At 39.4% G+C, this 27,548-nt stretch overlaps 1 protein-coding gene across 5 annotated transcripts in view; it reads right to left on the bottom strand.

Moving 5' to 3' along the window:
* The window catches only part of Nek10 (NIMA related kinase 10), a 197,820-nt gene that overhangs the window by 30,649 nt on the left and 139,623 nt on the right, over window positions 1-27,548 (bottom strand). For all 5 annotated transcript variants that reach the window (XM_052190707.1, XM_052190705.1, XM_052190704.1 and 2 more), the window contains one exon: window positions 17,363-17,400. In XM_052190707.1, the coding sequence (XP_052046667.1) occupies window positions 17,363-17,400 (38 nt within the window). The remainder of the gene's footprint in view (window positions 1-17,362; window positions 17,401-27,548) is intronic.

Genomic DNA, 27,548 nt, shown 5'->3' with positions numbered 1-27,548 from the left:
TGACACTGCTGGTAGGGGCTGTTATTTTTCAGTGCATCATGGATAAATGAGTTCTGGCTCATTCCTTGCAACCCTAGAAGAAGCTGCAATTTGCCTGTGCTCCCTGCACTTTGCTTAGTAACTTCTGTCGGGCAAGGACCTCCGGCTGACATCAATTTCTCTCAGCTGTCAACAATGCATATAGTGCACGTCTCACTGAGGAGCCAAGGGAAACCAAGGCCAAAGAATTAGTCATTTCTCATCGAAACAAATATCTCCTAAAGGGACTGAATTATTTCACACTCCGAACAGAAGTGAATGCATTTTTCCATACCTGGATCAACACTACGTACTATCAAATCCTAATTATGTCAATTTGTATTTTTTCCTACTTTGTAGTTTTGAAAGCTAGTGAAATTACTAGGTTCTATTTTCATTGCTATTGGATAATGGCTTATATTTTATTGATTCGCAAATGTTCTTTTCATATCCTAAATTCTACTCCCTTTAAATTTTATGTTAAAAGTATTATATATTTCTAGTCGATCTGTTACTTATCTTTGATTCAAAGATAATTCTCACCACTAATACATAGAATAACTTGATTCTAAGTCCCACACCCTGCCAGAAATCTCTGAGATATCTGCTACTGTCACACTGTGGTTAAATTAAGACTCCTGTGGGAGTGGTGTGTCTGTCACAGATACTACCCTGTGGCTTGAGTTGGCTTTAGGGAATAAAGGCAATTTCAAAATGAAACTCATGTGCAAGGGATCCTCCTTTAAGACTTGCAAGCAATGGATTTTCCAGACAACTTCAGTGTGCAGTTAAGGGCAGTCTGGGAAGCAAGCTTCTTCAATCTGTATCTGAGCTGACACTCAGATTCATTGAACCCCTACAGTAAAGTGTAACTGAGCCCTGAGGCAAACAAGAGCGAGTAAAAACCAAGTAAATATATTCTTTTATTTTTCCTTATTTACTGATTGGAGATAACCAAGATCATGGCAATCCCAGTCACATCATGTTATCTACTTTTGCATAATTTCCTCTTTATACATTTTCCAGATTAACTCCCTGTCAGTACTGCACTTCTTAAGCATTGACAGATATGTCCAAAATTTTTTAATAAATACATATTAATTGCACATGTCATGTCAGCATGACACAGCCACATGTGTCTAAGGGATAGTATATCCCTTTATAATTCAGTCACTGCCCTTCTTTCTTCTCCCATCAGTTTCCAGACTATTCCTAAATAGCCCTCTTACAAATAAGGATATTTTATAAGACAAGTTTGCCTAAAACACCAATGAATAATCAAGGCTCTGGATGCACACACACACACACACACACACACACACACACACACAGACCTGTGTGCACACACACCTGTGTGCACACACACCTGTGTGCACACACACCTGTATGCATGCATACACACATACAACACATACACAACACACACAACACATACATACCACAAACACAACACATACCTATTACAAACACAATACATGCACATCATACATACCACATACACACTATAACCTGCCTCATACACCATGACACAGACACACACATGCACACATTTAGAAAGAGAGAGAGAGAAGGAATATGTAAGAATAATCATCTATAATATGCTACCAATGTATTTCACATAGCACACTATTATACATACATACATTGTTTGATCTTAAAATTTAAAAATGTAATAAAATTATTCTTAATAAAATAAAGGTTTAGAATTTTAATTTTATAATTCTTTACAGTTTCTTTTACTAAAAACAGAACAACAAGAAAGAAAGCATTCGATTCTAACAGCCAGGATAAAGTATCAGCCAGTTAGTTTTCTGAGTTCTGCCTGCCAAGAATCAGAAACTCTGAGATAGACAGAAAAAATAGCAGTAAAGGAGGCAGGGCCTTCTGAAAAGTGGGAAATATAGCTCTGTAAAGACCAGCCAGGAATGGGGGTAGGGTGTGAACGTGCTGTGAGGACTGTAATGAGTGAGGAGGCCTCTACTAAACATGGAACACAGCTCTGGCATGATGGAGGGCACACGTGACTAGAGTTCTCCAAGCACAAGAATTTCTCAAGTGACATCATCAGCCATCTCTGCCCTGGTTGTACAGGGTCATGAAAGATACAGTCAGTGCTCAGAAGAAAATGAAACCAGGAGCCACACAGACAGTGACAAAGGCCTAGAGATGGAGGTAGAGGCCTGGATTGAGTGTTTTCTCTTCCAGGTACCAACAGCATGCTTTCAGAAGAAGCATGCTGCCCAGCCCTAGCTTCCTTGAAGAACAGTGAAAAGGAAGAAACTGCAGGAGGTTGACAATGTGCACAGAACATGTGGCAGCTTTCTATGGAGAACAGAGCCAAGATGGCTGCTGCAGTGTTATCCTCAGAGAATGACATTTACTGTTGTTTGATCTTGGTTACCTCCTGAATCTGTAAAAAAAAATTCAACCTCTGTAATCATATGTGTGTAAACCATGGGTGTGATGGTTTGTATATGCTCTTGGCCAAGGGAGGGGCACTATTAGGAGGTTGTGGCCTTGTTGGAGTAGGTGTGTCACTGTGGATGTGGGCTTTAATACCCTCATCCTAGCATCCTAGAAGCCACTCTTTTCCTAGCAGCCTTCAAATGAAGATGTAGAACTCTCAGCAATCCCTGCACCATGTCTGCCTGATGCTGGCATGTTCCAGCCTTAATGATAATGGACTGGACTTCTGAACCTGTAAGCCAGCCCCAATTAAATGTTGTGATTTTTAAGAGTTGCCTTTGTCATGGTGTCTGTTCACAGCAGTAAAACCCTAAGACAGAAGTTGGTAGCAGGGACTGGGGTATTGCTGTGATATGTCTGACCATGCTTTTGTTTGGGTGAATGTGGATTTTGGGACTTTGTATTTGGAAAGCATTGGAATCCTTTAAGTGAGACTTAATGGGCAATCCTAGTAGAAATATGGAAGACTTCATTGCTGAGAGTGATTTGAACTGTGCTGATGTGGCCCAAGAGGTTTCAGTAGAAAAGAATTTCAGTATTGTGGAAAATTGGTAAAGAAAATGGTTGGTTTTTACCCTTGTCTAAAAAATCTGCCTGAGACTAAGGTAAAGAAATTTATATTAATTGCATTAACAAAGGAAATCTCAATAAAGCACAGCAGAAACTTGTAAAAAGCATCTCTGAGTCCTCACAAGATCATCATTCCTTGACTATTGAATTCGAAGATAAAGAAATGGGGGCCAAAGAGGTGGCCCAGTGACTAAGAGCTCTTGACGGTTTTGCAGAGGATCTGAGAACAGTTCTAAGAACCCATGTCACACAGCTCATAACCACCTCTAACTCTAGACTGGTAGATCTGATGCCTCTGGACTCTGTTGGCACCTACATTCATATATACATAACCCCATACAAACAGGCACACATATACATAATTAAAAATCAAATAGAGAAAAATTATTAAAAACATGCTCATCAAAAGGCAGTATCATCCTGGGATATGGCACACCTTGCTCAGTGCTCCCTGGGCATGAAGAGCTAGGAAGCAAGTCATCATTGGTAAAGCAAAGTTATCCCTCCCTCTCCCATCCAAGTTTCAAGCCTAATAGAAAAAATTCAGATGAGAAGCCTTCATCTGAAGTGTTTTGAACAGAAATACTTTGAAGATTGGGCTGCTTTGTATTTGGTCGTATTTGTACATACTTGATGAGTTATCTCTGGAGTGGGACTAAAGTCTGAATACAGATTTCATTCACAGTTCATATGAACTCTAAATACACAATAGTTTGTCTACACATAAGATATGTACAACCTGACCATTATTTTGCACATTTTCACTGACTAGGATTCAGCATGTCAGACCAGGTGAAAATTTTTCATGTTAGCCTTTGGAGAAACCTAGCAAGAAGAAATATCAATTCTGAACATCTATGCTCAAAATGTAAGGGTACCCACATTCATAAAAGAAACTTTACTAAGGTTCAAAACACACATTGCACCTTGCACAATAACAGTGGGAGACTTTAACACCCCATTCTCATCAATGGACAGATCAGGGAAACAGAAACTAAACAGAGACATAGTGAAAGCAACAGAAGCTAGGAACCAAATAGATTTGACAGTTATCCATAGAACAAATTATACTAAAAGAAAAGAATATACCGTCTTCTCAACACTTCACAGTACCTTCTCCAAAATCAGTCACAAAACAGGACTCAAAATATATAAAAAGATTGCAATAATACCATGCATCCTATCAGATCATCAAGGACTAAGGTTGGTCTTCAATAACAACAAAAATAATAGAAAGCCCACATACACATGGAGGCTGAACAATTTTCTACTCAATGATAACTTGGTCAAGGAAGAAAATAGAAATAAAGACTGTTTAGGATTTAATGAAAATGAAGGCACATCATACCCAAACGTAAGAACACAATGAAAGCAGTGCTAAGAGGAAAACTCATAGATCTGAGTACCTCCAAAAGAAACTGGAAAGAGCATACACTAGCAGCTGAACAGAGCATCTGAAAGCTCTAGAACAAAAAGAAGCTAATACACCCAAGAGGATTAGACAGCAGGAGATAATGAAACTCAGGGATAAAATCAACCAAGTAGAAACAAAACAAAAAGAACTAAACAAAGAATCAACAAAATGCTGGAGCTGGTTATTTGAGAAAATCAACATTATACATAAACCGTTAGCCAGACTAATAAGAGGGTATAGAGACAGTACCAAATCAACAAAATCATAAATGAAAAGGGAGACATAACAGAAACTGAGGAAATCCAAAAAGCCATCAGATCCTACTACAAAAGCCTATACTGAACAAAACTGAAAAATCTGAATGAAATGGACAATTTTCTAGACAGATAGCAGGTACAAAAGTTAAATCAGGATCAGATACATGATCTAACATGTCCCATATCTTCTATAGAAATAGAAGCAGTCATTAATAGTCCCCCCCCCAAAAAGAAAAACCTAGGACCAGATGAATTTAGTGGAGAATTCTATCAGACCTTCAGAGAAGACTTAATACCAATACTCTTCAAAATATTCCAGAAAAAAAAAACAGAAGGAACACTGTGCAATTCATTCTATGAAGCCACAATTATACTTATACCAAAACCTAAGAAAGACCAAACAAAGAAAAATAACTTTAGACCAATTTCCCTAATGAATATTGATGCAAAAATACTCAATAAAATTCTTGTCAACCAAATCCAAGAACACATCAAAACATTCATTCACCACAATCAAGGACACTTCATCCTAGGGATTCAGGGACTGTTCAATATAAGTGAATACATCAATGTAAACTATTACATAAATAAACTCAAAGAAAAAGAACCACATGATCATCTCATAGGATGCTGAAAAAGTGTTTGACAATATTCATCATCCCTTCATGTTAAAAGTCTTGGAAAGATCAGGAATTAAAGACCCATACCTAAACATAGAAAAAGCAATATATAGCAAACCAGTAGCCAACATCAAACTAAGTGTAGAGAAACTTGAAGCAATCCCACTAAAATCAAGAGCTAGACAAAGCTGACCACTCTCTCCCTATCTGTTCAATATAGTACTTGAAGTTCTACCTAGAGAAATTAGAAAACAAAAGGAGGTCAAAGGGATACAGATTAGAAAGGAAGAAGTCAAAATATCACTATTTGCAGATGATATGATAGTATACTTAAGGGACCCCAAAAATTCCACCAGAGAACTCACAAACCTGATTAACAACTTCAGCGAAGTGGCTAGATATAAAATTAACTCAAACAAATCAGTACCCTTCCTCTACTCAAGGGATAAACAGGATGAGAAAGAAATTAGGGAAACAACACCCTTCACAATAGTCACAAATAATATAAAATACCTTGTTGTGACTCTAACCAAGCAAATGAAAGATCTGCATGACAAGAACTTCAAGTCTCTGAAGAAAGAAATTGAAGAAGATCTCAGAAGGTGGAAGGATCTCCCATGCTCATGGGCAGGATTAAATATAGGGAAAATGATCATCTTGCTAAAAGCAATCTACATGCTTCCCCATGCATGTAGATTCACAATTAATGCAATACCCATCTAAATTCCAACTCAATTCTTCATAGAGTTAGAAAGAGTGACTTGTAAATTCATCCGAAATACAAAAAAAAAAAAAAAAAAAAAAAAAACAAAAAAAAACAGGATAGAGAAAACTATTCTCGACAATTGTCCCTTCCCCCACAGCATTGAGCTGGCTGGCAGCCCCCACTCTTCCGCTGGTGTTTCACCTTGATGACCAAGGCTGCCTCAGGGCAGTCTCACCTGGAGACCAGCAGAGACCCGCCAGACTTGAAGTAGGCGACCTGCTGGCAAAATAATAGTAAAGTTGGTCTCTATCAGCAATTGTCGTCTTGACTCAATTTCTCTTTCGCCCCCTTCCCGTTTACCCCCAGAATTCTCTTCCAGGTATCTGGTTCGCATGTGGCTGCGGGCAGCTACAGACAATAAAAGAACTTCTGGGGGAATCACCATCTCTGACCTCAAGTCGTATTACAGAGTAATTGTGCTAAACTTCATGGTATTGGTACAGTGACAAGACAGGAAGATCAATGGAATAGAACTGAAGACCCAGAAATGAACCCATGCACCTATTGTCACTTGATCTTTGTTCAAGGAACTAAAACCATTAAATGGAAAAAAGCATTTTTGACAAATGATGCTGGTTCAACTGGTAGTTAGTATGTAGAAGAATGTTTATTGATCCATTGTTTTCTCCTTGTAAAAAGCTCAAGTGCGAGTGGATCAAGGACCTCCACATAAAACCAGACACACTGAAACTAATAGAAAAGAATGTGGGGAAGAGCCTAGAGCACATGGGCACAGGTGAAAATAGCCTGAAGCTTATGCTCTAAGATCACAAATGGACACCTGGGACCTCATAAATGTGCAAAGTTTCTGTAAGGCAAAGGACACTGTCAACAGGACAAGATGGCAACCAACAGATTGAAAAAAGATCCTTACCAATCCTATATCCAATAGAGGTCTAATATCCAATATATACAAAGTACTCAAGAATTTAGACTCCAGAGAAACAAATAATCCTATTAAAAATGGGGTACAGAACTAAACAAAGTATTCTCAACTGAGGAATACCAAATGCCTATGAAGCACCTAAAGAAATATTGAATATCCTTAGTCATCAGGGAAATGCAGATCAAAACCCTGAGATTCCACCTCACAACAGTGAGAATGACTAAGATCAAAACCTCAGGTGACAGCAGAAACTGTTGAGGATATGGAGAAAGAGGAACACTCCTTCATTGCTGGTAGGATTGCAAACTGGTATAATCACTCTGGAAGTCAGTTTGGCGGTTCCTCAGAAAATTGGATAATATTACCCGAGGACCCAACTATATACCACAGCTGGGCATATACCTAGAAGATATAATAAGGACACATGCTCTACTATGTTCATAGCAGCCTTACTTATAAAAGCCAGAATCTGTAAAGAACTCAGATGTCCCTCAACAGAGAAATGGATACAGAAAATGTAGTTCATTTACACAATTGAGTACTACTTAGCTATTAAAAACAATGAATTCATGAAATTCTTAGGCAAATGGATGGAACTAGGAAATATCATCCTGAGTGAGGCAACCTGGTCACAAAAGAACACACGTGGTATGCACTCACTGATAAGTGGATATTAGCCCAAAAGCTTGGAATACCCAAGATACAATTCGCAGACCACATGAAGCTCAAGAAGAAGGAAGAACAAAGTGTAGATATATTGGTCCTTCTTATAAGGGGGAACAAAAATACCCATGGGAAAAGTTACAAAGTGTGGAGCACAGACTGAAGAAAAGGGCATCCAGAAACTGCCCCACCTGGAGTTCCATCCCATACATGGTTACCAAACCCAGACACTATTGCAAATGCCAACAAGCGCTTGCTGACAGGAGCATGATACAACTGTCTCCTAAGAGGCTCTGCCAGCACCTGAAAAATACACAAGTAGATTCTCACAGCCAACCAATGAACTAAGCACAGTCCCCAATGGAGGAGCTAGAGAAAGGTCCCAAGGAACTGCAGGGATTTGCAGCCCCATAGGAAGAACAACAATATCCCATAGGGCAACCAACCAGTACCCCCAGAGTTACCAGGGACTAAACCACCAAGCAAAGGGTTCACATGGAAGGACCCATGGCTCTAGCCCCATGTGCAGCAGAGGATGGTGTTGTCAGATATCAATGGGAGGAGAGGCCCTGGGTCCTATGCAGGCTCGATGCCCCAGTATAGGGAAATGCCAGGACAGGGAAGCAGGAGTGGGTCGGTTGGTGAACAGGGGGAGGAAACAGGGACAGTGGGTTTTCAGAGGGGAAACAATGAAAGGGGATAATATTTGAAATGTAAATAAAGAAAATATCTAATAAAAAATAAAATAATTCACTGCCCTCCGGGGCAGAAAAGCCCACCAGTCATGAGGCCTGTGTCCTGCGTGAAGAACAGCAGAGGGAGAGACTCCCCGAGGCCATATTTGCTACCTGCCAGGGCAGAAAAGCATCACTAGGTACTGTATTACCCAAGCTTAAGATCTCTGGGGGTACAAACCGCCAGGGGTCCGCCTGAGCCCAGGACATGAGCACATAGACGGTTCATCTGCCAGCTGGTCTGTTGTGAGGCCTGTGTCCTACGTGAGAATCAACAGAGGGAGTGACCCCCACCCACACTCCCCCCCACCCAACCCCCGCCACCATCTTTGCTCCATGACAGAGCAGTCCCAGGAACACCTGATTCATCTTGACAAACCAAGTATAACATTGCTTGAGACAAGACTGAACAGGGCTCCAAAGGCACAAAAGAGGAAGGCAGCATATCAGCAATCTGTGCCAGAGGAAACCCAGTCATACAGTGTTGCAGAAATAGCCTTAAAGGTCCACAGTAGGTAGAAGCACCAGCCTGTGACAATAAGACCATCTAACACCAGTGAGAACTAGATGGCTAAAGTCAAATGTAGGAACATTATTAACAGAAACCAAGGCATTATGGCAGCATCTGAACCCAATTCTCCAACAACAGCAAGTCCTGGATACCCCAACATGCCAGAAAAACAAGAGTTGGATTTAAAATCACTGGTAAGGATGCTATTAGAGGAACACATGAAGGACATAAATAAATCTCTTAAAGAAATTCAGGAGAAAAATGATCAAAAGCTGGAAGCCCTTACAAGGGAAACACAAAAATCACTTAAAGAAATTCAGGAAATATGGGTCAGAAGATAGTAGCCAATAAGGAAGAGATGCAAAAATCACTTAAAGTAATACAGGAGAATTTTGATCAACAGGCAGAAGTTATGAAAGAGGAAACACAAAAATCTCTCAAAGAATTACTGGAAAATACAAACAAGCAAGTGAAGGAACTGAGCAAAAACTTCCAGGATCTAAAAACAGAAGTAGAAACAACTAAGAAAGCACAAAGGGAGACAACTTTGGAGATAGAAAACCTTAAGAAGAAATCAGGGGGCATAAACACAAATATCAACAACAGAATACAAAAGATAGAAGAAAGAATCTCAGATGCCGAAGATACCATAGAAACCATGGACTCAACAGTCAAAGAAAATGCAAAATGCAAAAAGCTTATAACCCAAAACATCCAGGAAATCCAGGACACAATGAGAAAGCCAAACCTAAGGATTATAAGCATTGATGAGAGTGAAGATTTACAACTTAAAGGGCCAGCAAATATCTTCAACAAAATTATGGAAGAAAACTTCCCTAACCTAAAGAGAGGGATGCCCATGAATAAACAAGAAGCCTACAGAACTCCAAACAGACTGGACCAGAACAGAAATACCTCCCATCACATAATAATCAAAACCCCAAATGTACTAAACAAAGAAAGAATACTTAGGGCAGTAAGAGAAAAAGGGCAAGTAACATATAAAGGAAGACCTATCAGAATTACACCAGACTTCTCACCAGAGACCATGAAAGCTAGAAGATCCTGGGTAGAGCTCATACAGACTCTAAGAGAACACAAATGCCAGCCAAGACTATTATACCCAGAGAAACTCTCAATCACTATATATGGAGAAAACAAGATATTCCATGACAAAACCAAATTTACACAATATCTTTCCACAAACCCAGCCCTACAAAGGATAATAGGGGGGAAACACCATTACAACGAGGGAAACTATACCCTGAAAAAAGCAGGATATTAAAATTCTTTCATCAAACCCCAAAAGAAGATAACCACACAAGTATAAAATTAACATCAAAAATGATAGGAAGCAATGACCACTACTCCTTAATACCTCTTAACATCAATGGAATCAATTCCCCAATAAAAAGACATAGACTAACAGACTGGTTACATAAACAGGACCCTACATTTTGCTGCATACAGGAAACACACCTCAGTGTCAAAGACAAAAACTACCTTAGAGTAAAAGGCTGGAAGACAATTCTACAAGCAAATGGTCTCAGGAAACAAGTCGGAGTTGCCATTCTAATATCAGATAAAATTGACTTTCAACCTAATGTCATCAAAAGAGACATGGAAGGACATGTCTTGCTGGTCAAAGGAAAAATCCAAAAAGAATAACTCTCAATCCTGAACATCTATGCTCCAAATACAAGGGCGCCTTCATTCATAACAGAAACTTTACTAAAGCTCAAAGCACACATTGCACCTAACACAATAATTTTGGGTGACTTCAACACCCCAGTCTCATCAATAGACCAATCAGGAAAACAGAAACTAAACAGGGAGACAGTGAAATTAATTGAAGCTTTGGACCAACTGAATTTATAGAGAACTTTTCATCCCAAAGCAAAAGAATATACCTTTTTCTCAGCACCTCATGGTTCCTTCTTCAAAAATTGATCATATAGTTGGTCATAAGACAGACCTCAACAAATATAAGAAGATTGAAATAATCCCATGCCTCCTATCAGATAACTATGGAGTAAAAGTGGTCTTTAATAACAATAAAAACAAGAGAAAGCCCACATACACATGGAAATTGAACAATACTCTACTCAATGATACTTTGGTCAAGGAAGAAATAAAGAAATAAATCAAAGATTTTTTAGAATTTAATGAAAATGAAGGCAAAACTATGGCCAAATCTATGGGACACAATGAAAGCAGTGCTAAGAGAAAACTCATAGGTTTGAGTGCTTCCAAAAAGAAATTGGAGAGAACATACAGTAGAAGATTAATGGAACAACTGAAAGCCCTGGAACAAAAAGAAGCTAATTCACCCAGGAGGAGAAGGAGACAGGAAATCATCAAACTCAGGGCTGAAATCAATCAAGTAGAAACTAAGAGAACCATACAAAGAATCAACAAAACCAGGAGCTGGTTCTTTGAAAAAATTAACAAGATAGATAAGCCCTTAGCCAGACTAACCAAAGGGCACAGAGACAGTATCCAAATTAACAAAATTAGAAATGGAAAGGGAGATATTACAGTAGAAACCGAGGAAACTCAAAAAATCATCAGATCCTACTTCAAAAGCCTGTACTCAACGTAACTGGAGAATCTGGAGGAAATGGACAATTTCTTAGACAGATACCAAATACTAAAATTAAATCAGGATCAAATAATCTAAACAGACCCATAACCCCTAAAAAAATTAGAAGGGGGTCATAGATAGTCTTCCGACCAAAAAAAGCACAGGACCAGATGGTTTTAGTGCAGAATTCTATCAGACCTTCAAAGAAGATCTAACACCAACACTTTTCAAACTATTCCACAAAATGGACACAGAAGGAACACTGTGTTCAATTCATTCCATGAAGCCACAAATTCACTGATACCAAAACCACACAAAGATCCAACAAGGAAAGAGAACTTCAGGCCAATTTCCCTTATGAATATCTATGCAAAAATACTCAATAAAATTCTCACCCACCGAATCCAAGAACACATTAAAATGATCATCCACTGTGATCAAGTAGGCTTCATCCCAGGGATGCTGGTTCAATATACAGAAATCCATCAATGCAATCCACTACATAAACAAACTCAAAGAAAAAAAACTACATGATCATTTCATTAGATGCTGAAAAAGCATTTGACAAACTTCAGCATCCTTTCATGCTAAAAGTCTTAGAAAGGACAGGAATTCAAGGCCCATATCTAAACATAGGAAAAGCAATATACAGAAAACCAGTAGCCTACATCAAACTAAATGGAGAGAAACTTGAACCAATCCCACTAAAATCAGGGACTAGACAATGCTGCCCCCTTTCTCCATATCTTTTCAATATAGTTCTTGAAGTCCTAGCTAGAGTAATTAGACAACATAAGGAGGTCAAAGGGATACAATTGGAAAGGAAGAAGTCAAACTATCACTATTTGCAGATGATATGATAGTATACTTAAGTGACCCAAAAAACTGTACTAGAGAACTCCTACAGCTGATAAACAACTTCAGCAAAGTGGCTGGCTACAAAATCAACTCAAGCAAATCAGTAGCCTTTATATACTCAAAGGATAAGCAGACTGAGAAAGAAATTAGGGAAATGACACCCTTCACAATAACCACAAACAGCATAAAGTATCTTGGGGTGACTCTAACCAAACAAGTGAAAGACCTATATGACAAGAACTTCAGATCTTTAAAGAAGGAAATCGAAGAAGATCTCAGAAAATGGAAAAATCTTCCATGCTTGTGGATTGGTAGGATTATAGTTAAAATGGCTATCTTGCCAGACGCAATCTACAGATTCAATGCAATCCTTATCAAAATCCCAACTCAGTTCTTCATAGAGCTAGAAAGAGAAATTCTCAAATTCATCTGGAATAACAAAAAACCCAAGATAGCTAAAACTATTCTCAACAGTAAAAGAACTTCTGGGGGATTCAGTAGCCCAGACCTCAAACTTCACTAGAGAGCAATAGTGATAAAAAAAATGCATGGTATTGGTACAATGTCAGGCAAGCCAATCAATGGAATAGGATTGAAGACCCAGAAATGAACCCACACTCCTATGGCCACTTGATCTTCGACAAAGGGGCTGAAAGCATCCATTGGAAAAAAGATAGTCTTTTCAACAAATGGTGCTGGTTCAATTGGAGGTCAGCATGCAGAAGAATGTGAATCAATCCATTCTTATCTCCTTGTATCTCAACTCCAAATGGATCAAGGACCTCCACATAAAACTTGACACACTGAAACTAATAGAAAAGAAAATGGGGAAGACCCTTGAAGACATGGGCACAGGGAAAAAGTTCCTGAATAGAACACCAATAGCTTATTCTCTAAGATCAAGAATTGACAAATGGGACCTCGTAAAACTACAAAGTTTCTGTAAGACAAAGGACACTGTCAAAAGGACAAAATGTCAACCAACAGATTGGGAAAGGATCTTCACCAACCCTAAATCCGACAGAGGACTAATATCTAATATATACAAAGAACTCATGAAGGTAGAACCCAAAGAACCAAACAACCCCATTAAAAAGTGGGATACGGAGCTAAACAAAGAATTTTCACATGAAGAACTTCGGAGGGCTGAGAAGCACCTTAAATGTTCAACATCATTAATCATTAGGGAAATGCAAATCAAAACAACCCTGAGATTTCACCTCACACCAGTCAGAATGGTAAGGTCAAAAAATCAGGAGACAGCAGGTGCTGGCGAGGATGTGGAGAAAGAGGAACACTCCTCCACTGCTGGTGGGATTGCAAGATGGTGCAACCACTTTGGAAATCTGTCTGGTGGTTCCTCAGAAATCTGGGCATGACAGTTCTGGAGGACCCTGCTATACCACTCCTGGGCATATATACCCAGAGAATTCTCTGGCATGCAATAAGGACACATGCTCCACTATGTTCATATCAGCCCTATTTGTAGTAGCCAGAAGCTGGATAGAACCCAGTTGTCCCTCAACAGAGGAATGGATACAAAAAAATGTGGTATATTTACACAATGGAGTACTATTCAGCCATTAGAAACAATGAATTCATGAAATTCTTAGACAAATGGATGGAGATGTAGAACATCATACTAAGTGAGGTAATCCAGTCTCAAAAGATTAATGATGGTATGCACTCACTGATAAGTGGATATTAGCCTAGAAACTTTGAATGCACAAGACATAATCCACATATTAAATGATGTCCAAGAAGAACAGAGGAGTGGCCCCTGGTTCTGGAAAGAGTCAGTGAAGCAGTATAGGGGAATACCAGAACATGGAAGTGGGAAGGAGTAGATGGGGAAACAGGGGGAGGAAAGAGGGCTTATGGGACTTTCGGGGAGTGGGGAGCCAGAAAAGGGGAAATCATTTGAAATGTAAATGAAGAATATATCAAATCAAATAAAACAAAATAAAAAGTTTAATAAAATTAGAAAAAAAATGACTTGGAGTCTCAGATGCTCCCTGGGTAAAGCACTGATCATTGACATAGGGACCTAGATTAGGAGCTCCAGCCCATCTAAACAGCATCTCTGCCATTTCAACAATGGGGAAGTTGACACAGGAGTATCCTGAAATGTCCTGACCACCTGGCCTAGTGAACACATAAGCCCCAGGCACAGTCACATACTGCCCAAAACGTTAAGGCAGGCCTCAATCTCTGGCATCTACCACACCTTCACACACACATTTACACAAACACATGCACACACATGAGCTCATTCACAAACTATACAAATGCACGCACATGCACAGAAATGTTCTTTAAAGATTTTTTTATGTTTAGAACTACCATCTATTTACAGCAAAGAGTACTGCTGGCTCCCCATTACAGAGATAATATAAACTGTTTTTTTTTAAATATATGGTTTAAATTGAGAAAGCTTAGAGAAATGGCATAAATTGTATTTAGGCAATTGCAGAAAGTATCTCAAGTGACTAAAATAACTTATGCACAGATTCGTGGCCAATTCCTTACACTTCCACCCTAAGCTTTCAGTTCTGTAAACAGGAGGCTACATTTTACTCAGTCCAGGAAATATGAATATAACATAGTGTTGCTATAATCTAGTTAACAGGATAAGATACAGATACGGCATAGAGCCTTTAAACAGCACTAACTACAGCAGTTTGGCATTCATGGTTTTACAGGACTGGGGTGTCTGCCAGTCCTACTGTTATCACACTGTGGGTTCAGACACCCCTAAGAACCAGTCTGAATGGCTGTGTAGGACAGCTCACGGTTCCCACCTGGTCTGCGTTGCACAGCACAGGAGAGTGATTCTTGTGTAGTGGATACTTGCTCAAAGCCTGACTGAACTCTCACTTCCCTGACATTTTTAACAGACTATTTAGGAAATTTGGGGCCATAGATGTTATGTTTAATTTCTAACATGTTTCTCTCCACCTAGGAAAGATGGATTTAATGTTAAATAAGTAAAAATACAATAATAGAACATACTTTTAAAAACTACACAAATCATCCACACATGTTGTAGTGTGTATCTTCATCATAACTAAGCCTGCTGGTGTGTGGTTCAGTGGACACCCTAACACCTATGGTGGAAATTGGGGTCGCCTGGAGGTGTGCCAGGAGTGAGGATGCCAGCAGGTGGTGTGGCCAAGCAAACTGCCTACTGCCAGCTGCTTGTCACTTGTTAGGCCAATGCTGCTCCAGATTTACTGGCCAGGCTTTCAAAAGCACTTTGACAAAAGGCAGAAAAGAAATTTAGCATTAATGGAGGAAAGCGAAGAGCCAATGTTTGGAGTAAGAAGCAGGCTAGCTCACGGGTGCCTGCTCCTCCCCATGCATGGATGTGCTCCACAAGATAAGCAAAAATGAAACTCTCATTCTGGTAGTAAAAGGCAGCATTCCCCAGCTGACACTTAAAATGCTTTAGTGCCATGTGACTCAAAGTTTAATAATTAAATCAACACTTTTTGAAATGCAAAATATAAAGAGATCACATCTAACTTTGCAATATAAATCATTTTCTTAAAATCAAACGTTATACCATATGAACTTAACCCACCCTTCAGAAAACAACGAATCCCTGTGATAAACTGCACAGGCCCAGGGCTGCCCGCATGTGGAGGAGCTCTGCTCCACTGCTAAAGAGCCGAAACCAGCGATTGTCTAGACCCACACTTACCATGTTCTTAGTTCACATTCCCCAGGCTAGCGGCATCACAGCCAGGGTCCATGCAGTACTTTGGGGCATTTTAACAATCCAATCATCTTGCTTTGCACCTATGCTGACATTGTGACAGTCTTCAACTGTGAAAGTCCATAACACTTTCCAAGGAAATTTAGTGACTGGAGAGACATGGCCTAAAATTACTGAAACCCTACCCATATTATCAGTACAAACATTAAATGCACCAAATAAGATGAATTAAGGAATAAAAGTGAAACTGCACCAGAGAATAATTCCAAATAGCCTATGTACTAAAATAAAACATGTTGTTCGAGCATCATGCTTGCTCATAGGTTCAAAGCAGAATGATCAATCATCTGCTGCACTGTCTACAGTTACTACCGGACCCTGGGCTTCCTTAGTTGTCCTCACTAGAAATTAGAAAACTGTCCTTCTCATCCCACAGCATCATACAAACATTTATGTCTCATGACATAATTTGGGGTTGGTGAGATGGCTCCGTGGGTAAAGTCACTTGTTGTTTAAGCCCAGTGATATGAGTTCAGTCCCTAGCAACTGCCATGGAAGGAGACACCTGCTACCACACAGCGGGTCCCTGGCTTGCATGCATGTACCAGAGCAGGCATGCATAAGTCCAGACAGACTAATACAGATAAATAAGTTCTAAGGATAATTTTTAACTTAAAGAAATTATGTAATAGTTTCATTTCAACCAAACAAAAATAACTATCTAGAAAAGTAACTGTGACAGAGCAAATAAGAAAAACTATGTCAAGAAAAAATGGGGGGAAAAGAACCTTCTGGAATTGGAGAGGCTGAGTTTTCAAATATTTATATAAAACTGCCACTATTTTTTGGAGTAGTCATATATACTTTATAGCTTATGTAATTAATAGTCTCGAGAAGGCAGAAATGCAAATTTGGGGAAAACACCCTATAATATTTTGTTCCTTGGTGCCACTGAACTGCAGCAGTGGTGGGCAAGTCAGTCACAATTCTGCTGTGTCACCATTTCCCCTGGAGCATCATCAGTCAAGATACATTAGGCTCAACTTGGGGGTCACTAGTTATATACTTAATATCAAAATGTTTGGGACTGTGAAGAGTCACATCAGGCAGGTGCTAGAACTGCCAACCTGCACTGACTTGTCCTCTCCTTCCTTAGATGGGCCCTGGGTATGAGACTGGCACTTTCCCAAGCAGGCGGAGAGGTGGCAAAGCTGAAGAGAAAGGAGGAGAGGGGTGAGCTGACAAGCTTGCTCACACTGGCTTGTGGGAAGGCATAACAGGGGTGAACTTGAGTTACCTGGTCTTGGTCTTGATCCTAGTCCACCAATGAAGTCCCTGGAAACAAAGTCAGACAAGAGCCATTAGGAAAGTTCCACCTAATGATAAGCAGTTACTGAAAATTGCATTTTTCTGTATTTAGTAAAGAGAGAAATCAACATTTTGAATGTAGGATAGACTTTCTAGTGGTAAATAGACACACCTTGTTCTTCCAGGGTTATATCACACACACACACACACACACACACACACACACATATATATATATATATATATATATTTACACATACACAAATAAGTGTGTTTATGAAAAAACATATATATATATATATATATATATATATATATATATATATATATATATATATATAATGAATGGTAGAGTCTCATGTAACTTAGGCTACTCTCGAACTTGCGATGTAGGTAAACTTTGACTGGCAGTGATTTGTATATTAAAACAACTGATATTAACTTTTATGTCTTGTATTTTCCATGATTTGCCCTTGAAATGAGAAATAAAAACTAACCCCCATATATTTCTATGAGGGGAAATGAATTTATATTGTAGTAATTGCTCCTCCCTGGGGTCTCCAGCGCTGTTAACATCCTTTCTCCTCGTCTCGAAAGTTTAGATTGTAAGATCATTTTAAGGCGGTCCCAGAGCCTTCTCCTGTGTGGAGGTAGCCGCCATCCATATCAGGGACACTAATGAGCAACCCTTTGACATGTGATAAAAAGCCTATTTCTTAGTAGTTTTCTGCACCTTAAAAGGTGATGCTACACGATCTAGCAGGTCCTTACTGAACACCAGTGAGGAGAATGGTGGGAGTCTGCTCAGCAGCCCGGGATGAGAGGACTCACGGTAAGCTTGGCTGACAGTTGTCTTGCTCCAGCCATTTTATTTCATCACAGATTTTCAGTATTCACTTGTAGCTTATACCTAAGTTAATATGCATGACAAAGTTTGCACGCCTTTACCAACTAGTCCAGTTTAAACACTAGAAAAGTCCCTAAATCTCAGTCTCACAAATGACTTCTCCCTTTTTCCTTTCTACCGCCTTTAAGCACTGACATAAAACTTCCTAGGTAGACACATTTTCAAAATGTAAAACGGTGAGATTCACCTTGCATTTTATTTCATCAACTAGATCTAAAATGTCAATATTTTAAATGAATAATATTTTATACTTTTACATTTAAAGTAACATGTGATACCTCCATTACACTTGCCACAGTTCTGACTGTTCAAGTCAATGCCTGTGCCCAGCTCTCTGCATATTCAATTTTGCAGACCTTTCTGTAGGAGGTGTCAGTCACCATCCTTTCTCACTGCCTTAGCACTGCTATAGCAGGCCATAGAGCGACTGTGTCTGACACCTCACGGCTCTCCTCACCAAAAGGTGAACCAAAATGTAAATTGTGGAAAACTTTCCTTTGTGTTTATGTATGGTTTGGGAAGGCAGGTAAGACACAAACTGAGTTATCTGGATGGTCATTTCATTGTCCTAAGAGGTATTTTATTTTAAATGTTCCTATTAAGTGTATATAGCATAAGACACAGGACCTGCATCTGGAATCTCTGACCAGCTGCTCCAAGCTGTGTGCTGCTCTGTAGGATTTTAGATTCCTTTTAAGTAAGCTTTAAGGTAAAGGCTGGGAAGATGGCTCAGTGATTAACAGCACATACTGCTCTTGAAGAGGACCCAGATTTGATTCCCAGAATAAGATAGCTTACACTAACCTACAACTCTAAGTTCCAGAAGATTCAATACCCTCTTCTGTATTCTGTGGGCATATATAATCACAGATGCACATAAAGACAGACACATGTTTAAAAATAAAGTAAATTAACTGAAAACAGTGGGATCCAGGGACTCAGCAACTTACAACCTGTCAGTGGCACAGGTTCCTTCTGATCAGAGCCAATGCCCTAAGCAGACCTTGGGTGCTAGTTCTGCACCCAGTCCCACAAGACCCAGAGGAAGCTCTTCTCTTAAGTGCTCTAACATGCCAGGATTATAGGATCACAGGATCTCAAGAGCTTGGTCACACCAGGATACTAGGATCCCAGAGGCAGCTTGACTACCAGGAGCTCAGACACATGCAGAATCTCAGGATAACAGGATCACAGAATCACAGGATTACAGAGATTACGGGACTCTGAGGAATTCTGTCACAACCCAGATCTCAGGAGGGACAGGATCCAATCATAGAGAATGAGGGCACTACTAGAGATAACCAGATGGTTAGAGGCAAGGGCAAGAAAATAGGCAGAAGCTAGAAGATCCTGGGAATATGCCATAAAGACCCTAAGAGAACACAAGTGCAAGCCAAGGCTACTATACCCAGCAACTCTCAATTATCATAGATGGAGAGAACAAGATATTCCATGACAAAAACAATTTTACAAAATATCTTCCCACAAATATAGACCTACCAAGGATAATAGATGGACAACTCCAACACAAGGAAAGAAACTACATCCTAGAAAAAGCAAGAAAATAATCTTTTAACAAGCCAAAAGAAACTAGCCATATAAACTTAATTCCACATCTATCCAATAATAATAATAATATTAGTAATAACAGAAAGCAACAATCACTTTTCCTTAATATCTCTTAACTTCAATTGACTCAATTCTCCAGTATAAAGGCACAGACCTGATAGACTGGATATATAAACAGGAGCCAGAATTTTTCTGCATACAAGAAACACATCTCAGTGACAAAGACATACACTACCTAAGAAAAGAGGACTGGAAAACAATTTTCCAAGAAAATGGCCCCATGAACACACTGAATTATCTATTCTAATAGCAAATAAAATCAATTTTCAACCAAAATTTATCAAAAAAGGAAGGACACTTCATACTCCTCAAAGGAAAAATCTACCAAGATGATCTTTCAATTCTGAACATCTATGCTCATAATGTAAGGGTACCCACATTCATAAAAGAAACTCTACTAAAGCTCAAAGCATACATTGTACCTCACAAAGTAATAGTGGGATACTTCAACACCCAACTCTCAGCAATACACATATCATGGAAACAGAAACAAAACAGAGACACAGTAAAACTAGCAGAAGTTATGAACCAAATGGGTTAAACAGATGTCTATAGAGCATTTTATCCTAAAACAAAGGAATATACCTTCTCAGCACCTCATGGTATCTTTTCCAAAATTGACCATATAATTAGTAACAAAACAGGCTTCAACAGATAGAAGATTGAAATAATCCCATGCATCCTATCAGATCACCACAACTAAGGCTGATCTTCAATAACAACAAAAACAATGGAAAGCCCTCATACACATGGAAACTGCACAGCACTCTACTCGATGATAGCTTGGTAAAGGCAGAAATAAAGAAATTAAAAACTTTTTAGAATTTAATGAAAATGAAACCATAACATACCAAAATTTATGGGACACAATGAAAGCAGTGCTAAGAGGAAAACTCATAGCTCTAAATGCCTCCCAAAAAGAAACGGGAGAGATCACACACTAGCAGCTTGACAGCACACCTGAAATCACTGAAACAAAAAAGAAGCTAATACACCCAAGAGGAGTAGACAGCAGGAAATATTCAAACTCAGGGCTGAAATCAACCAAGTAGAAACAAAAAGAACGATACAAAGAATCAACCAAACCAGGAGCTGGTTCTTTGAAAAAAATCAACAAGATAGATAAACCCATAGCCAGACTAAACAGAGGGCACAGAGGCAATATCCAAATTAACAAAAATCAAAAATGAAAAGCAAGATAAAACAACAGAAATGGATGAAACTCAAAAAATCATCAGATCCTACTAAAAAAGCATTTACTGAACAAAACTGGAAAATCTAGATGAAATGTATAATTTTCTAGACAGATACCAGGTACCATAGTTAAATCAGGAAGAGATAAACCATCTAAACAGTCCCAGAAATAGAAGCAGCCATTAAAAGTCTTCCAACCAAAAAATAAATAAATAAATAAAAATAAAAAAGGCCAGGATCAGATGGGATTTGTACAGAATTCTACTAGACCTTCAAAGAAGACATAATACCAATACTCTTTAAACTATTCCACAAAATATAAAGAGAAGTAACACTACTTAATTTGTTCAATGAAGCCACAATTATGTTTATACCTAAACCACACAAAGACACAAAAAAGAAAGGGAACTTCAGACCAATTTCCCTTATGAATATCAATGCAAAAATACTCAATAAATTCTCACAAACCAAATCTAAGAACACATCAAAAAAGATCATTCACCACAGTCAAGTAGCCTTCATCCCAGGGATGCAGGGATGGTTTAATATACGGAACTCCATCCATGTAATCCACCACATAAACAAACTCAAAGAAAAAAATCACATATCATTTCATTAGCGGCTGATAAAGCATTTGACAAAATTCCACCTTCCTTCATATTAAAAGTCTTGGAAAGATCAAGAATTCAAGGCCCATACCTAAACAGCAAAAGCAATATACAGCAAACCAGTAGCCAATATCAAACTAAATGGAGAAAAACTTGAAGCAATCCCACTAAAATTAAGGACTAGACAAGGTTGAACACTCTCTCCCCATCTGTACAATATAGTACTTGAGGTTCTAGCTAGAGCAATTAGACAACAAAAGGAGGTCAATGGGATACAAATTGGAAAGGAAGAAGTCAAAATATCACTATTGGCAGATGATATGATAGTATAGATAAGGGACCCCAAAAAATCCACCAGGGAATTTCTAAACCTGATAAAAAAAATTTCAGCAAAGTGGATGGATATAATATTAACTCAAAAAATCAGTAGCCTTCCTATACTCAAAGAATAAACAGCCTGAGAAGAAATTAGGTAAACAACACCCTTCACAATAGTTGCAAATAATATAAAATACCTTGGTGTGACTCTAACAAGGCAAGTGAATGATCTGTATGACAAGAACTTCATGTCTCTGAAGAAAGAAATTGAAGAAGACCTCAGGACATGGAAAGATCTCCCACGCTAGTGGATTGGCAGGATTAAAAATAGTAAAAATGGCCATCTTACCTAAAGCAATCTACAGATTCAATGCAATCTTCATCAAAATTCCAACTCAATTCTTTATAGAGTTAGAAAGAACAATTTTCAAATTCATTTTGAATAACAATAATGTCAAGGTAGCTAAAATTATTCTTAACAATCACCATCCCTGACTTCAAGCTATACTACAGAGCAATAGTGATAAGAACTTTATGGTACTGATAAAGAGACATGCATGAAGATCAATGGAATAGAATTGAAGACCCAGAAATGAACGCATGCATCTATGTTCACTTAATCTCAGACAAAAAATGTAAAGTTATCCAGTAGAAAAAAGACAGGATTTTAAACAAATGGTGCTGTTTCAACTGGGTGTCAGCATGTAGAAGAATGTTTATTGGTCCATTATTTTCTCCTTGGACAAAATTCAAGTCCAAGTAGATCAAGGTCCCCCTCATAAAACCAGACACACTGAAACTAATAGAAAAGAAAGTAGGGAAGAGCCTCTCAAACACATGGACACAGGGGGAAATTTCCCAAACAGAACAACAATGGCTTATGCTCTAAATTTAAGAATTAACAGCCTGCAATAAGGGTACATGCTCTGCTATGTTCATAGCAGCCCTATTTATAATAGCCAGAAGCTGGAAAGAACCCAGATGTCACTCAACAGAGGAATGGATACAGAAAATGTGGTTTATGTACACAACGGAGTACTATTCAGCCATTAGAAACAATGAATTCATGAAATTCTTATACAAATGGATGGAACTGGAGAACATCATCCTAAATGAGGTAACCCAGTCTCAAAAGAATACTCATGGTATGCACTCACTGATAAATGGATATTAGCCTAGAAGCTTGGAATACCCAAGACACAATGCACATATCAAATGACACCCAAGAATAAGGAAGGAGTGGCCCCTGGTCCTGGAAAGACTCAGTGCAGCAGTGTAAGGGAATACCAGGACAGGGAAGTGGGAAGGGGTGGATTGGGGAACAGGGAAGGGAAGAGGGCTTATGGGACTTTCGGGGAAGGGGAATCCAAGGAAGAGAAAATCACTTGAAATGTAAATAAAGAATATATTGAATGAAAAAACAACAAATGGAACCTCATGAAATTGCAAAACTTCTCTAAGGCAATGGATACTGTCAATAAAACAAAATGGCAACCAATAGATTGTGAAAAAAACTTTTATCAATTCTACTTTCAATAGAGGTCTAATATCCAATACATACAAAAAATTCAAGGAGTAAAACTCCATAAAATCAATTATCCCTATTAAAAACTGGGGACCAGAGCTAAACAGAGAATTCTGAACTAAGGAAACTTGAATAGCCTAGAAACACCTAAAGAAATGTTGAACATCCTTAGTCATCAGGGAAAAGCAAATCAAAACCCTAAGATTCCACCTCTCAACAGTCAGAATGGCTAAGATCAAAAATTCAGGGGACAGCAAATGCTGTTGAGGATGTAAAGAAAGAGGAACACTCCTCCATTGCTGGTGGGATTGAAAGCTGGTACAACCACTCTGGAAGTCAGTTTGTCAGTTCCTCAAAAAATTGGATAATACTACCCAAGGACCCAGGTATACCACTCCTAGGAATATACCCAAAAGATGCTGCAACATGTAATAAAGACACATGCTCCACTATGTTCATAGCAGGCATATTTTTAATAGCCAGAATCTGTAAATAACCCAGATGTCCCTCAACAGAGAAATATATACAGAAAATTTGGTTCATTTACACAATGGAGTACTACTCAGCTCTCAAAAACAATGGATTCATGAAATTCTTAGGCAAATGAATGAAAATATCATCCTGAGTGAGGTAATCCAATCACAAAAGAACACACATGGTATGTACTCACTGATAAGTGGATATTAGCTAAAAAAAAAAAAAAAAAAACTCGTAATACCCAAGATACAATTCACAGACCACATAAAGCTCAAGAAAAGGAAGACCATAGTGGGTACTTCAGTCCTTCTTAGAAGTGGACAGGAGCAAATACAAAGTTGGAGCAGAGACTGAAGGAAAGGCCATCCAGAGACCGCCTCACCTGGGGATCTCCCTTATATGCAGTCACCAAACCCAGACACTATTGCGGATACCAAGATGTACATACTGATAAGAGCCTGATATATCTATCTCCCGAGAGGCTCTGCCAGTGCCTGACAAATACAAATGCAGATGCTCTCAGCCAACCAACTGTGTGTGTTGTCCCCAATGGAGGAGTTTAAGAAAGGACTGAAGGAGCTGAAGGGGTTTGCAACCCCATAGGAAGAACAACAATATCAACCAACCAGAACCCCCCTACCAGAGCTCCCAGGGACTTAACTACTAACGAAGGAGTACACATGGAGGGACCATGGCTCCAGCTGCATATGTAGCAGAAGATGACCTTGTTGGACATCAATGGGAGGAGAGGCCATTGGTCATGTGAAGGCTGGATGACCCAGTGTAGGGGAATTCAAGGGCAGGAAGGCAGAAGTGAGTGGGTGGGTGGATGGGGAAACACCCTCATTGAAGCAGGGGTGGGGGGTGGCATAGGTTCCCAGGGGAACTGGGGAAAGGGGATAACATTTGAAATGTAAATAAAGAAAATATTCAATTAAGAAAAAAATAAATTAAAAAATAATTAGAATAAAATCAATCTTTAAAAATTAAGCATTAGGGACATAATATCACACACACACACACACACACACACACTGTTTCCTTGGAGGCCCTGTACTACACACCAGGATGAAAAAAACCATCCTCATAGTCTCAGAGCTTCTGAGGTTACTACTGTTCAGTGCAGAAGAAAACCATTAATTTCTTCAAAGATAAATCACCAGTCGCAAGAACAGACAGCCATTTTTAACTCCAAAAAAGCATATATCCACTGCGAATAGAAGCCGTGGTAATGCCCAGCAATAGATGGACAGATGGTGGGGGTGATACAGAGCCGGGGACACTCTAGACTGAGGGACACAGAATGCTTATGACCTGTGGAGCGTCCTGGTCCAGATGACAACATGTCCACTATAGCTCAAGCTGCTCACAGGGATGGTTTAACGTGGACAAGCATCAGACAGGTGGGAAGACGTAGCATACTGAAGAGCCTGTCTAATGAAAGTTTGAAAATGGGCACAAAATACCTCCTGAAGCTGGTGACAGTAACAGTGTTTTAGAGGCTGAAAGGACACTGAAAGCCATGACCTCTACCCGTCCTTGGACCCAGCATAACCTGCTCCACAGCTTGTATGCCTTGAAGAGTCAAAAGTGATGAGCGGAGATTTAGTCTGCAAGTCCGCCCACTGCAGTCGGCAGTAAGACAGAGAATACAGCCACATTCCATGGTTTTTAAAAGAGATTTTATTCTGAGTTGATGCAAGTATAGTATGAATTGCTTTGGTAATTATTTTGTCAGAAAAGTGTGAATAACTTGGATAATTATTTTGTCATTAAAATATGGGCCATGAAAGAGATAATGCTCTAGAATTTTCTTTCAAGGAAATCCTTTAACTACATCATCAGAAATGAGCATCTTGGCTTACAAGACTAAGAACACATCCTGTGAGGTTACTGCAACCTTGATATACAAGGTAGCCAGAATCCTCAACATTCATCACCATGACAGCTGTGACAGGGAACTTGATGGGGGTTGGGCTCGAGTTTAGTCAAGGTCTTCACCCACTGCAGTGTTAACAGAGCTGGTATAGCTGTGAGGAGATGGGACCAGACTCCAGGCCTTCCCTGCAGACTGTACTGATAGATGCAGGCAAACGAGGCAGGATTTTAGAAAAGGAATACTGCTCTCACAGCTGCACAGTACTGCTTATTGTGTATGGCTAGCAAGACTGCTGGATGGTGAGGCTCGCTGAGGCCTGGTTAGTCTGGGTAAGCAGTGATGGAGCACACACATTCAATAAATGCAAAATGAGACCCAGATTATGAATGAGAAGAGGACACAGAGTAGCCACAAGTAGATGGTGAGAGGGCTACTGGGAGGGAAGGATCATGGGTCCTGGGACAGCTCGAGGGCCCTTATAATCACATCAGTGATGCTGCATGGTCAGAAATCTCTGCAGCCATCTCTCTTCATGAGAACTGGAGTCAGGAGCACAACCTTTAATGAAACCATGCTCACAAAGCAGGTATTCACTGCAGGAATCTCTGATGCTGCAAACATCCAATGTTTCAGAGCAGCCAGCCAACTACACCCTGTTGCCTTGGCAACAGAAGGCAAGTTAGGCATGGAGAAATCCTGTTGCCTAAGTAACAGAATTTTTCTTTTGAAGTGGGCTAACACTAAATTAATTCAAGGAAGTGAACAAGATTTCAACCCTTTACAGTAAGAGACTCAGAAATTGAATGAGATAATTCATTAAGATACTATAACAAGCATCCAACAAACATCTGTGTGCAACACACTGGACCAGGAGAGTAAAGGAAGAACCCTTGCACAGTTCAGACTAAGACTGGCACTCTGTAATAAACGACCAGAACTTGAGAAGATGATTTGCATTTTTGAGATGGGGTTCTTGTAATGTTGCCCAATCTGGCCTTGAACTCATGGTCCCCACAAATCTTCCAGCTTCTGTCTGGGGTGATCAAATTTGAGAAGTTCTTGCCTAAGTATGCTCTCTGTTCTGTTTAACCACAGCCACCCAGGGTCACCTTGGCACTAGCTGTGCTGGCTACAGAAAAGCCAAAGGCATCTCCAGGTCGACTTGCCTATTTATTTTTACTATAGAATGTAGTGTCATGGTCTTCCTTTATATTTAAATTTATCATCTGGTTTCTACATATTTTAGAAGATTAGATCACTTTTCACATTAATACACTAAGAAGTTGAGAAAAACCCTAAGCAAAATGAATAAAAAAAGAATGTTAGCTTTACTTAATGCCTACAAGAGAAATAGAAATTATACTTTAGAATGATCTCATTTTAACTCAGAGGCCATTAGAACTACCTGGGAAAGAGTAAAGACTATTTTGATTTCTTTGCCCCGGCTTTGTGTGACAGAGCTGTTTCCTCCGCCCCAGCCCAGCCCCACTCAGGTCTGCCTTGTGTCACTTTGCTCAGTCTGTACTGGGGCTGCAGTGACAACTGTGCTTCCTGGGGGCTTGGCACACAGAACATCCCACTACGTGACACAGATACAGACATGGGCTTTAAGACAGTTCTCAGCCACCTTGGAACGGG

Source organism: Apodemus sylvaticus, chromosome 8, assembly GCF_947179515.1.
Source record: "Apodemus sylvaticus chromosome 8, mApoSyl1.1, whole genome shotgun sequence".
In the NCBI taxonomy this organism is placed as follows: domain Eukaryota; kingdom Metazoa; phylum Chordata; class Mammalia; order Rodentia; family Muridae; genus Apodemus; species Apodemus sylvaticus.
This window is presented reverse-complemented; position numbering and strand designations above follow the sequence as displayed.